The sequence below is a fragment of the Ursus maritimus genome, unplaced genomic scaffold, assembly GCF_017311325.1.
Source record: "Ursus maritimus isolate PB19 unplaced genomic scaffold, ASM1731132v1 scaffold_10, whole genome shotgun sequence".
Classification (NCBI taxonomy): Eukaryota; Metazoa; Chordata; class Mammalia; order Carnivora; family Ursidae; genus Ursus; species Ursus maritimus.
In genome coordinates this window covers 67,327,853-67,342,328 of record NW_024423344.1, presented here as the reverse complement: position 1 = coordinate 67,342,328, position 14,476 = coordinate 67,327,853, and the positions used below count along the sequence as shown (strand labels likewise).

The following is a 14,476-nucleotide window of genomic DNA, read 5'->3' as shown; positions in this document are numbered from 1 at the left end:
AGAGAGAATCTTAAGCAGGCTCCACACCCAGTGCAGAGCCTGATGCAGGTCTCTGTCTCACGACCCTGAGATCATGACCTGAGCTGAAATCAAGAATCAGATGCTTAACAGACAGAGCCACCCCGGTGCTCCATTTGGAGCTCAATCTAGGTGCTTAATCAAATGCCCCCATTTGATTCTTTTTTATAGTTTCCATTTTTCTGGAAAATTCTCCATCTTGTCATTTACTTTCTTGTTATATTCATATTCAGTCATATTTATTTTAATGTTCCTTCTGATTACTTAGATATTTCCTATGATTATGTTTCTATTATATATTTTTTCTCTCAGTTTTCTGTCCTGTCTTGCTTTCTTGTATGCCTGGTTATATTTTGTAAGTTCTATTCCACTATGCCTGTTTATTTTTTATTGAGTGCCATACATTGCTTATGAAAAAATGTACAGATGGTTTGAGACTCTAAGTGATGGTATCTTCCTCCAGAAAGAATTAAGTTTTACTTCTGGCATAGCACAAGGCTAGGACAGATCGTTTGAGTCTAATTTATTGAGCTGATTTGAAGCTAGACGTATTCTTTGTGAGAGTTAGTCTATTTCATTTTTTTTTTCTAAGTAGGCTTCATACTGGGTAGGGCTTGAACTCATGACCCTGAGATCAAGACCGGAGCTGAGATCAAGAGTCAGACGCTTAACCCGACTGAGACACCCAGGCGCCCCAAGAGTTAGTCTATTTCTGATTCATCTTCATTTTTAGGATGTAGTGCTTTGTGGTCCCAATCAAAAATCTGGGTTGTTTGTTGGAACTTCTCTTCCTTAGCACTGAAATCACGACTTTGTTTCCCTGGCCCAGTGGAAGTGCCAAACCTCTTGCTCTTTTGCCACTCAATTGTCTCTTTCAAATTAGCAGTTGCCTCAGGGAGGAGAGCAGCCCCACATGCCAGGTCCACCTATTGTGGTTTCCCTCTCTTCTGGATTTTGGCTCCACAAATTGCCTTGCTAACTCTCTGATAACTTCAAACACTTATTTTTTTTAATTTATTAATCTTTCTATGAATTAATTCATCTACCTTTTCTAGGCATACTTAATGACATTGTTTTGAAATAACCTAGGCCAGAATTCAGCCATTGCCAGAAGCAGAATTTTACATATGCTCTAATGAAAAATATTATAATATGCATGTATTCCTATAACTTGCTTTTCTCACTCATCCCCACGTGAGCCGTGAAAATCTTTAATAAGTATGTCAGTGTTAATTTACCCAATAAGTTGAAGATGGTACATAGAATATATACCATTCTATGAGTGAATGAGTGAATCTTTTAGCCAAACTCTTATAAGTGGACACTTCAACTGTTTTTATTTTTTCTTTGTTATACACAGCAGTATGATGCTCATCTTCATATTGCCTTTCTAAGTAGTTGTACTTTTAAGTATAATATCTTGAAATAAAAATATAATAGAAAAAAGTAGGACAATTTGAAGGTTTTTGTTACATTACTAAAGGTCCCTCTAGGGAATTTATACCAACTTACATTTCCACCAGCAGTATGTAAGCCCCAGTTTCCTTATATTTTTAAACACTTTCTATATTTTTTTAAAGATTTTATTTATTTGACAGAGAGAGAGAGAGCACAAGCAGGGGGAATGGCAGGCAGAGGCAGAGGGAGAAGGAGGCTCTCTGCTGAGCAGGGAATCCGATGTGGGACTAGATTCCAGGACCCTGGGATCATGACCTGGGCCAAAGGCAGACGCTTAACCGACTGAACCACCCAGATGCCCCCTATTTAAGCACTTTCTAAATAATAGAATTTTAATTTTTAAATTTACCTATTTCTGACATGCATAAACAAATATTTATTATATGATTCTTCCATATCGCCACAACAGAAACACTCTTGGGATCACAAGGGAAGAAACTAGACTTCGATCCTGAACTTAAGGAGTTCATGATTCTTCATAGGTGTGGTTTTTTTTTTTTGAAGATTTTATTTTTAAGTAATCTCTATACCCAACATGGGGCTTGAACTCACAACCTTGAGATCAAGAATTGCATGCTGCACCAACTGAGCCAGCCAGGTGCCCCTCTTCATAGATATTCTTGGTATGACTCAGTTTTCATTGTGAAGGTCCATTGGTATTGTTCCCTGAGAGCCTAATCCTCTGTATAGAAACTTGCCTCCTTGTCCTCTCACCAGTTATATATGTATTTTGGACCCCATCTTATTTTTAATTACAATTATGTATTAAGGGCTTATTTACAATACATTGTCCAGGATAGCTCCTGGGTCTCTTTCTGTCAACTCTACATATCCAGGTAGTGTGGCTGTACTTTATTTTTCCTCCTTTGTGTACTTCCCTAAACTTGTCCTGTTTGAACTCTGTTCAGTGGTCTGACCACTCACCCAACTTACCAAGGTCACTCATCTAGATCAGGGGGTCAACAAACCACCGGGCAGGGTGCCAGTGTGGCTTACCGGCCATGCTTCTAACCAGTTTGCGCTAGGCTTGCTTGAATGCATGTTGTTTGTGGCTACTTTGTTGATACAACAGCGAAGTTGGGTAGCTGTGATAGAGATCACGTGTTCCACAAACCTAAAATATGGACGCTCCTGCCCTTTACAGGAAGTTTGCCAGTCCTGGATCCTTACCACTCTGTAACATCCTGAACTTAATAAGAGAGATTTCCCCACTGCCAGGTTAAGCAGCCACTCAGGACAAACCTCCAGTTCCCCGACTGCAGTGGGCACAGGGCTCTGTCTGCTCCGTGTGAGATAGGCACCCCCCAAAAAACTGTCCTCTGTCCCAGGATTCTGATGGGATGATTCTGTCCCTCCCATTGCTCCAGCCAATCAGAATCCTCCCTATGAATTCTGGCAGGGCTGTCAAGAAGGACGCTTCCTTTCTTCTGGGCTCTTAAGCCTTTGGGATGATGAAGGCCTAAGGCAGACATAATCATCCTGCTGTCCTGTGGAAAGAGCCTGTCTGGCAGGTAACGCAAGCAGGAGCCAATGAGCCCAAACATCAAGACACACAGAGTCCTGACTACCTTCTTCGAATCCCCAAACTGAGGTGTCAGCAGCTGGCTTCACCTTTACAATTTACTCTTTAAACTTGACGTGACTGGCTTCTAAATACTGGCTTTTCCAGTTAAATGAGATGAATTACTCTTTTTGTTTAAGCTAATTTGAATTGGGTTTCTGTTGCGTGAAGCCAGCAGAGTCCAGACAAGTATAAAACTGGATCCAGGAATGGAAGGTGCGAGCGAGAAAAATTGTCATGGGTAAGACAGACTGGACGGCAGTGCGAGTTCCTGTGCCGGTGAAGCTGGTGACCCCTGACCTGATGGATGCTTGATCTGAAGCTGGCTGAATTGTTATTTCTTCGTGCTGAGGACTGATCATTTGTAGACTTTGGACATTATCGGATCCGAAGATGAATATTTATAACATCCGCATCTACGTAAAGAAGCCTAGTGTTTGTAAGGCACACTGCTCTGAGCAGAAGGCGGTCCTCCCAACCGGAGGCCACTGGCCTGGGGTTCTGGATGCCTCGGCACTGCCCAGTTGTCGGGGATCATGGGCATGAACTTTCGCTAGAGTCGTGTGCCACAGCCCAGCAGTCGGGAGGCTCTTAGTATAAAAAGGCCAGAAAATGCAGTGAAAAGGGTCAGATTCAACAACCCTGATGCAATGGGTTTGTGGCTTTGGTCTCTTACTCAGTTTTCAAGGGAGTTCTATCACTAGGGCAAACACAAACCTGTGATTACATTTGCTAAAACCGTGGTTCTCAAACTCTGCCCCAAGGTGCCCTGAGTACTGCAGAGAGGTCACAGAGGTAGCACAAGATAGTTTACATTTTCTAGAAATAAAGCAGTATTAAGCATCTTTCGGACACCGTACTGACAGGTGGTGCACAGTTTCAACATTAGATCATGCTACATTCTTTTCAATGATGTCATATATCAGCAAAGCAACTGCTTATATTTTGGCAGCTGCCATGATAAAAAAAAATCAGTGTGTAACAAGAACTGAAGAATTGAAGAAAAATGTCCAATCTCATTCTAAGGTCTAAGAAGTTGTATGGTATCCAAGAGGAACATATGTCCCCTTAGATGTAACTGAGATTACTTAAGAATTAAATTAATTGATTATTTTCTTATTTAAAAAAAATTTTTTTTTAGAGAGAGAGAGCACAAGCAGGGAGGGGACGGGGAGAGGGAGAGGGAGAGAGAGAATCTTACGCAAGCTCCACGCTCAGTGTGGAGCCCAACTCTGGGCTTGATCTCATGACCCCAAGAAAATGACCTGAGTTGAAATCAAGAGTTGGATGCTTAACTGACTGAGCCATCCAGAGGCCCCTAGATTATTTTCTAATTTACAGTGTTATTTTTTCAAAGGGCTACTAAGTTATCAAGACAAAAATACTTACTAAGTTACTTATACCTAGCTTCTTAGTTAATTGGACTATTAGATATTTCTTTTGGTTCAAAGTTGCTCTGAAAAACTGAGCTACTAAGGGTGCTGGGAAGGAAAAAGTGTGGTCTCTCTGCACTGAAGGCCATCCCCAGGACCTCAAATCCTCACCAACAGGAGGTGGGCTGCTAAAACAGTGAACCCTCCAGAAAGGCCAGCCTCCACATGCTCCTCTCCAGTGTGGCCATGGAAGGCCACAGAATATGGAGAACCTTTCAGAGAACGGAGGCAAGTATAGCCCCAGTGGCTGACCCAGGTCCTCCCCCAACTGCCTCACTTTCCAGGAAGGTATCACATATATTACGGACTGATGATGACACCCGCTTATTTGTCCCCCCTTCTTTTCAGATGAGAGTTTTTAAGGTGGTTATCAAATTTTTCCCCATATTAAACACATTAAGGGGGCTAACATTTACCATGTACATATACAGCAGATTGTTGACTGGTGAAAAGCTACATCCAGACTTGACAAAGAGGAATACATGCTATCCAGAGCCTCCAGAGTAGGAATGGATGACCTAACTAGAAGGCACTTGAACTTGACTTGCTTTGGAGAAGCGATAAGTACATGAATGGTTACACAGGGGCTGGCTGTATTATGTTGGGGAGGGGGGTGCACACAAGAAATCATAAATGGGAAAAGAGAACATGTGTGTACACATAAGTGTGTGTGTGAGTGTGTGTGTGTGTGTGCATGCACACATGCTGGGCAGCTAAGGGGTGGAATGCATCAATCAGGCCAGGAGTGTCTCTTCCCTCGGGGAACTGCCTCTTCCACATTGCCCACTGTCTGGACTAGAGTATTCCATCCCTGTGTCTTCTTGACCTCTGGTCACAAGAACGGACACACACAAATTTGAGTTCCTCCACTAGCTTTGGTTATGACATTGGCTAAGTTGAAGTTACTCTCTTCTCTCTGGGATTACAGACATGTAGAGAGACTCTCGACACCTCAGAAAACCCGCATGAGGATAAGGGTAAGCAGAGGCCAGAAGGGAAGACGGGTAGAGAAAGACAGAGTTTGATTTTATCACTGAACACTCCCTCCTGGATTTATCTAAGCCTCATCCAGGAAGCTTCGATTTCCATCATGGAGCTAAAATTGCCCTTTTGTGGGTTTTATGAAGGGTTGAGCTAGGTTTCCGTCACTTGTTCAAAGGGCACTGACTAATAGTATCACTGACATAGTTTCATAGGAAATGAAATAAAACTGGGCTAGAAAACCAAGGTATGAAACGACATGCTTATCTTCTTTTCAGGTGAATCCTTGATGATAGGGTTGTGTCAGGTCAGTATTTTCATGAGGATTCCGAGCATAGTTAGCTGTGTGCATTCTGGAACCAATGCCTACAACTCCCAGGCACATTTTACCTTTGGGTGGTTATACAATGTTTCTTAAGCACATAATTCCCTAGATCTCCTTGAAGTGAAAATTAAAATCGCTTTCTGCAATTTGTCTTACTTGTCAGAAAACAGGGCCAAGGGCTTTTAAGAAGGGGAGCTACAGTTCTGAGACTGTGGCATGGATGACATCACCCTTCTGGGGATGATTTCATTTATGCCCTTTCTGGACACGTCTGAAAGCAAACCCAGCCTCAGGAGGGAGGGAAACCTACACACACACAGCGCTGGATGAGTCTTTGTGTACTGAAGCCTTTATGAGCTGATTGGCAGGGTCAAGTGGCTACTGTTCAGAGGGTGACAAGCTCTGTTAATTGGCTTTTTGCCAGGCAAAATTGCACATGAGAATTTTTCTAGTGAGCCTGTTTCTAACGCACCCTGCTAAACAGCCTAAACTTCCCTGGTGTGAGCTCCTAGAATATGCCAGAAACAGAAGAAAAAGCCCCTTCCTGCTGCGGGCTCAGCCCCTGACCATCCTGGTAAATTGCACCTCCAAGGGCAGTGATCAGGGGCAGAGGAGACACTGGAGAGAAAGAAAGACTTTATTAAAAGTATAACCTTTTGGCTGAAATGAGTATTTATGACTTTTGAAGTACTCCCTGGAAAATAGTCTGAACTCTTTTCTGGCAGATTATGCCACGTATTTCAGACGATTTCTTCTAATTGGAAATGCTTTACCAAGCAAATACGTGCTTCTGTTCCCTGCTTCTGCTCTGCGTTGTCCAGTGGTTGGAGATTAACGCTCTAGTTTCTACAGGAGAAGAAGTTTAGGGACGACGCCCACGGAAATATGAAGCAATGCTTATTAGCATAAATGTGAAATGTGACGGGTGTAGAATGGCCCACAGGCCTTGGGAGAGGAGAAAGGAAGCTCTCACTCATGGAGCTGAGCCTGGAGGAACCAGATAAAGCAGATGGTCCTAACCGCATGGGCAGCGAAAGGGGTGTGTTCTGGGGTGACGGTGCCCCGCCCCCATTCCCATGTTGAAGTCTTTAACCCTCAGTATCTCCACACGTGACTGCAGTGGCAGATAGCGTCTTTAAAGAGGTGATTAAGTTACAAGGAAGTCATTAGGGTGAGCCCTAATCAAATATAGCAGGTGTCCTGATAAAAAGAAATCAGGGCACACACATATATATACGCACGGAAGACGAGGGGCAGACACAGGGCGAAGACAGCCATCTACAAGTCAAAGGGAGAAACCCCAGAAGAATCAACCTTGCTAGCACCTTGATCTCAAACTTCCAACCTCCATCACTGTGAAGAAAAAAGTTTCTGGGGGCGCCTGAGTGGCGCAGTCATTAAGTGTCTGCCTTCGGCTCAGGGCGTGATCCTGGCATTATGAGATGGAGCCCCACATCGGGCTCCTCAGCTATGAGCCTGCTTCTTCCTCTCCCACTCCCCCTGCTTGTGTTCCCTCTCTCGCTGGCTGTCTCTATCTCTGTCAAAAAAATACATAAAATCTTAAAAAAAAAGAAAAAAAGAAAAAAGTTTCTGTTAAGCCACCCAGCCCACAGAACTTTTCCATGGCAGACCCGGGACACAAACGCAGGGTGCGACCCCGAACTGACTTATAGTCATGCTGCTCTGAGAGCTTGATCTCCAAGCTCCATGCCCCCAGAATGAAACTTTCTTTGCACTAATGTAGCTGGATCTCTTCTTGGGGCTCTAGCATATATTTCCTCCCTGTCATGTCTTCCAACTATGACTAGCCATGCCTCTTTATACCAATCTTAATAATCTGTCTTCCTCTTTTGTGTCTTCACCTGCTGAACATGTGTAGAAATTTGTCAAGCCTTCTGTTCGTTATTTATCCAAGCTACTCATATTTCTCTCTTTAAAGTTCACCATCTAAGTCCCTTTCTTTAATCTGTAAATTTAAATTGCTAATGTGCTACTTGTCTAGCTGCTCTTTATAAAGTGGCATTTGGGGGTGTTTATCTTTTCAACTCAGAAGGAGAAGTGAAGGGACTGATTGTTGAATTCTTGTTTTCGGCTGCGCTCTTTGAGCTCTGCTGAGACTACTCACTGGCTTAGGGGGAGTCAATAACCAAGGGCTCTGTATTCTGAAGGGCTCTATATAGGGGCATGGAAATGTCCTTTGTGGTCCTGAATATGTGTCAGAGCACAATTCATTGCCCAATTGTTATCCTTAAGTCAATACAAAAGACAAAGAGGGCCAGGGGATGAAAATAATTCCATGGGTTAGTAAGGATCTCCATGGAGACCAGCAAATGCATAATCTCTATGGAGACCCTCAAAATCTCTCCTTCTGAAATTATAATAGTATATGATCTCTTGTAATTATATGTTCAGGGTGGAGAGGAAGTGACAAGAGGAAGAGAATGAGAGGATAATCCGCTTCTTTCCTTAGTGGAAATTAGAGCTGTTGCCACTTTAATCAATCGTGTTACAGTAAAATTCTGAAGTTAGGATCCTGGGAGATCATTTTTCTAGATGGGAGAAGAGGCACCTGAGGAGTGCCAGTGTTTATGGACCCAATACTGAACCAGATGTCTGACATGGAGCTGGCATTCGAAAATGTGTTAACGGATGAATGGAGGCAATGAGCAATTGGGCAGGATCTCATCCTGGGCTCAGGCTGTGTCAATCATCTGCTCTGTTGAAACAAAGGGAGAGGGCCACTGCCCTGGGAATACCGGGTAATGTCTGTATATGACTGAGTGGGACCCGGAACTCCTATTTTGCTTCTTTCTTCTCTCTCAAGGAGAATTGTGCTCAGTGGTTATAAATATGGTCAAAGGAGGAAATGAAGTTCAGTCATAGTGAGGAGATAAACAGGGAAAATAACAGGGAAAATGAATAGGGAAAGAGACCAGCTAATGAATGCAAGTCACTGTTTCCAGATAAGTTGTATCCCATTATAATCTACATGTTCTTAGCCTCACTAGCTTCTGGATATGAAGTGGGATTCTGGTTACTTTTTCTACAAGATTATTATGGTCCAAGGCCACCCCCCCCCCCATGGCTTATTTGTTGGAAATAAGCTCATGCAATGTGGGCCCCATGAGTTTCCAATGGTAATGCCTCCGATCAGTGCCCAAACATTTCTGTCCACTTGTCCTGTTTCTTCCTCCTTATCTTGCTGCCCTGTTAATTGCCCCTGACTGCCAACCCTGCAGAGTTTTAGGGTTGATTATAGACCGAAAAAAAATCATCTTTAATTCCAGGGATGGCCACTGCTAAATCTTGGTGTATATACTCCCAGGTTTTTCTCTGGTTATGCATACACATATAACATTATATAGATATGTAAATGATACATTTAAATATCACTTCATACATAGGAAGTAGCTTGAGATCAGGCTATACATTTGTTTTGTACACTGTGTTTTCCTCCTTAACAATGTATAATGAAAATACTTTTCCGTGTTACTGAATCTTGTAATACATCATCATTTTTAATGACTACATAGTACTCACTGTATAAACATACTATCATTTACTTAAGCTCTGTTAAATTTTTAATCTGTTCCTAGTTTGCATCTTTTTGTATCCATTCTTGAGTGCTTCTTTGTTCTAACCTTAGGTTGTGTTACTGCAAGCAGACATTTCCGGTTGAAGATTATGAACATTTTAAAGATGCATGCTGTTGTTTTGCTGGTCATTTCTTTATGTACCCATTTATTAGGTACACAAAACTTACACAAGATGGTAAGCTCTTAGGTATCAGGGTTCATGCTTTTTTTAACTCTGTATTTGCCACATTCTCTTCACAGTACCTGGGGGAGGCAGGGCTTCACCACTCAGCGCAGATACTGTGTCAGCGACAACCATTAAGATATCTGAAGGCATCCGGGACTTGGAGGAAGAACATGCACATTTCCAGAGGGAAAGTGGGGATTAATTTTAGCACCTCACTCTTCGTCTGATCCAAAGCACCAGAGGGAACAGAAATTCTCAGGATACAGTGACCCCCCGAGTATAAACACCCCTTACGTCGCTGGAGGACTTTTAGAGTTTCCTCCAATTGTTCACGATCTCTGGGGACTCACGTTCTGTAGGTCCAACCTCGTGCAGCCCGAATGACTGCCTGGTCCCAACAACCCGACCTGCAGCACATCAGCCAGTGGCTGCCACTGTCACCGTCAAGTGAAATACTTTCTGGAGCTTCTTTCGCTGTAGTCGGAGAAGGGGTGTCTAAAAAGTAGAGGCAGTACCGGTCCCCGGGGGGGGGGGGGGCTTGGAGCTTTTGCGGGCAGCCGAAAAGAGAGGCCGAGAGAGGGCCGGGGATAAGTCTAGACACGGTTTCCTTCGATTGTCTTCCCTTCCGCCTTGCCCACCCTCCTCCCCGCCCCCATTTTCCCCTTTCTTCTGGGTGGACGCTGCCGCCTGGGTCTGGAGCCCGGAGATGGTGGGGTGCAGTGCCCTCACTACTTAGCTACGTATCAGTGCCTAGCCTTCCAAGTGGGGCTGTTTTCTAGCAGCAAAAACACTGGGAATTAACAGCTCTCGACCTCTCCCCTCCCGGTTTCCTCCTAGGGTTGGTTGGAAACTTCACCCAGACACCGAAGAAGCTCCGCCCTGGTAGTTTTGAACCGACCACAGACCGAGGACCCTCTGGGCACTCTCCTTCCCGAGGTCTCCCCTCCCCAGACTCTGCCCTCGGGGCGCTCGTCTGGAGCCCATTTCCCTGGGGACAGATGGAGCGGGGTGGGCTTGCTTGGACAGGGTAGAAGATGGCAGAGTTCAGAGCTGGCACTCACCGCTCCCTCGCCGCCCGGGCCCCCTGTGCGCCGGACCCGGGCCGAGAGTGCGGGGGTGGTGGTGGCGAGATCGGGGGGTTGGGCACGGCCAACCCCCAGCTCCGACTCAGTCCCCTCCTCCCCACGCCGGGCGCCGCGGCTGAGGCCCCCCTCCCCGCACTCGTGAGCTGGCCTCCTCCCGGCTCCACTCGGCCGGCTGGGAGCAGGGGGACGCAGCCCACGGGAGGCGCTCGGACCCCCGCCAGGACCCCCGCCCGCCCGGCAGGCGGCGGCGCAGGCGGCTGCGGCCTAGGGCGCCGTGCGGCCGCGAGCCTCCTCCCCCTCCCGGAAGCGCGGGGCGGGGTCCCCGGCCGGGCCGCGGGGGCGGGCGCGGGGGCCGGGCCGGGGCGGGGCGCGCTGGGCTCGGCACTCGCGGGCTCCGCGGGCTGTGCGCGCCCACTCCGGCTTCAGGCGGCCAGCGCGCGCGGGCCCAGGCCGCCCGGCTCTAGCCGAGCAGCGGCGGCGGCGGTAGCGGCAGCTCGCGGCGAGTCTCCGCGCCCCTCGCAGCTCCTTCCCGGCGCGGTGCATGGAGACGCGGCCCGCTGCCCGCCTCTGAGCCCGCCGCCGGGCCCGGGACCCGCCGGGGCTGGAGTGGCCTCAGACTCCGACCGGCCGCGCCGAAGCCGGACTCGGGCTTGGCCGGCCGCCCCCGCCGCCCCAGGGCTGCGCGCGGCCCGCGGGCCTCGTCGCCCGCGCGGATCGCCGCGGCCCGGCCGTCCCGTCCCAGGAAGTGGCCGTCCTGACCGCCATGGCTCACTCCCCGGTGCAGTCGGGCCTGCCCGGCATGCAGGTAAGCAGCAGCCGGGCCGCGAGGGGAGGGAGGGATGCGCCGGCCGGGGCGGAAGCGGGGAACTTGGCGGTGTAAACACGGCCCCCCACGCTGCCCCTTCCGGGGTCGCGCCGGCCTCCTGCGAGGAGCTCCAGCCCCCAGGGCGCCCCTGCCCGGCGCCGCGGCCGGGGGCTCGAGGACTAGGGGTGGGGGGTGGGTGCAGGGATGTGGGGGCCGCGGCCTGGAGGCGCCCTCGCCGGCCGGGAGCCGCGGTGGTCTGGCAGGGCTGTGGGGGAGCCGGCCGCCTCGCCCTCCCCGCCGCCCTCTCCGCACGACGCCTGCCGAGCTGCAGGCCCGGCGCCGGCCCGGTCCCCGGGAGAAGTGATGGGGGGGGAATGCCCTTGGAGGCCCCGACCCGTTCTCTGGGCCCTGCGTGCGTGCGGGGGGCGGTGGAGGCCCGGTTCCCCCGCGAGCAGGCGATAAAGTTGCGAGGCCGGAGGGGAGCCCCGGGCGCGCCCCGACTCGTCCTGGGCCCGGCCGGGCGGAGGAGGCAGGGCGGGGTGAGGGAAGGTGTAACCGCCAGCCCCACTTCCAGCGCATTTGCTCCGCGCCTTTCCTTCTGGTGCCAATTGAGGGGAAAGTGCGAGCGTGTAAACCTTCTGGAAGGAGGAATCAGTCGGACAGCATGTACTCCAGTGTCCCGAGCCGAGGCTGACCCGCCCGATCTCGGGACACTGGGCTTTCACTTGGACACTTGATTGAATCCAGACGAGTTTCTTCCCAGTAAACCTCTCCGTTGATACTTTGTGGCATCTTGGCTTACCAGTGACTTTTGGTGGTGGTGGTGGTGGGGGGGAGTTGATTTCAAATGTGCGTGCTAGCATTAAAGTTTTTTCGCCTTTGGGAACTGTTTTTTAGCCCTTTGGAAAACAAAACCACTTGGCTCTGATTAATTTGTCATATTTGTAAGCGCACAAATGGTGTCAAAATAATTAGGATTAAAATCTCATGATACAGTTAGAGTATGTCTTTAAAGTTTTGCTGTGCCAGTTTAGTTTAGCGAGTGAACATAAAGAGCTTTAAAAAAACAATCAGGGTATCCAAGTGGATTGTTATTTTACAGACATCAGCGAGCTCATTCTTTTCTTCTTCCCTTGCCCTTTAGGGTTGAGAAGTTCAGTGTTGGGACCTGGCCGTCGTAGGGGTTGAGACTTGAATCTGCCCGTCTTCCGTGGCAGATCATTCCCCCCCACCCCTTTTTTAAGCCATAAAAAGCTGGGCTTCATTATTCAGGTTTGAAATCTAGAAAAATAGGAACACAAAGCTACCAGCATTTTATCCTGAGGGTTTTTTTTTTTTTAAAGGAGAAACAGTAAAAGTTAATATCTTGAGTGTACTTGAAGAAAACTGCCCTTGAATCTCATTTAAAGAGCTTTTAAACTAAACACATTTAAAACCTAAGCTTCTGCTGACTGCTAGGTAAAAATCAGATGTGGTTTCTTGGTATTTCCTAAAGTTCCTGCTTCTCTTTGGTTTGAATGGAGAGGCAGGAAGGCACGGTGAACTGGGTGAAAAATGATTCCTGAGCAGTAGAGCAAGAAGGACCTCTTGAGTTGAAGACATTTTTTTTTTTATCAGTATTTCCTTTAGACTGACTTATACCGTGTTAATCAGGTTGTAATCTAGTACAGATGCCTCTCTTGAGTTTACGGTGGAGGTAGAAGGCCTTTGTGGAAAGGGAATCAGTTTGAAGAGGTACTGAAAGTCCTATTGGCTGGTGCTCTGAAGTCAGTATCAGATGGTCACCCGGTGGTGGTGTCTGTTCTCAATATTTTTTTGTCCTCGTGTGTGTGTGTGTGTGTGTGTGTGTGTGTGTGTGTGTGAAGAGGGTGGGCCAAAATCTTGGGAAGAGAAGGTAAGTTTCCATTTCAAGGTAACTGTTTTTGTTTGGTTGAGACCACCAGATTTTCAGCTGTCACAGTTTTGCGGGGAGGGGTGTAAAAGGTGGCTTTGACCACTTCTGTCTTTAAGTCCATCTACAAACTGTGTAATCATGTTTAGTGTGCTGTTTGGGGAAGAACATTCCTTTCCTCTCTTCTCCCAAGAAGAAAAACAACAAGCACACTTAGTTTTCTACTTTGCATTAGCAGTTGTTACTGCCCCGGGAGGCTTTTCTCAAAGCTGTTGTAGGTTAAAGAGAGGCACACCTGCTTTTGACTCTTCTCTAGGATAAAACAAGAGAGACGTGCTAACCCTCCTGTGCCATGTCCTGATATCTCCCATCCCCCGCCTTTTTTTTTTTTTTCCCTCCTCTCTCATCTTCTGAACAGGGCTTATAAGGAGTTGGGTTAAAAATTTCAGAGACAGCAGAGTGAGTTCAGGCAGCCTGAATTTAAGTATCAAAGATACTTAAAAAGTAAGCCTGAAAGGACATTTTAGTATAAACACCATTTTTTGTTGTCTCGCAAATCATTTTTATGCCTCTAGATTTTTATTGGTGGCTCTGGAGGCATAGGTGTTATTTATGCTGTCTTCCAGATGTGGAAGCCAACAGAGACTAGTTGAACTGACCAAGGAGAGGGAGTGTATTAGCTGGCGAGTGTGTGATTTGAAACCAGAACTTTCCTGTATTGTTTTATTATTAACTGTTGCAAACATTAAAGGTTTTTTTCATTCCAGTTCGGGTTTGCAGAGGAAATAATGAGAAATTAGGGTTATGAGACTTATTTTATTCAGTCAGGAGCGTTACTGAGCACTTACGTGCCAGGTGCTGGATGAGGGGTGGAGGACTGTACACCCGAATGAGTTAATATTTGTAATAAATGTTTAGTGAAGGTTGCCAGGGGCCTTTCTTTTTTTACCTCCCACATCCCAGTTTTCTATTAGCATAGGGGAGAAAATAAAAAATCATGAACTGAATGTAGTAACTACAAATAGACATAAAGAAATTAGGTTGATTTGTGGATGTATGTACTCCATGTCCTTGAACATTTGTCGTTTCAGTTTAATTCAGATTTGAAGAAAAGCAAGCTTCAGTTGGCGGTAGGAACACTGGCCAGCTTTTAGTTT

General features: G+C 47.1%; 1 protein-coding gene across 1 annotated transcript in view; it reads left to right on the top strand.

Annotated features, from left to right (window-relative positions):
* The first annotated feature begins 11,240 nt into the window (after positions 1–11,240).
* Positions 11,241–14,476, top strand: part of STK24 (serine/threonine kinase 24) — a 114,748-nt gene continuing 111,512 nt past the window's right edge. The window contains exon 1 of the mRNA XM_040624008.1: positions 11,241–11,428. Within this exon, the coding sequence (XP_040479942.1) occupies positions 11,387–11,428 (42 nt within the window). The 5' untranslated portion in view covers positions 11,241–11,386. The remainder of the gene's footprint in view (positions 11,429–14,476) is intronic.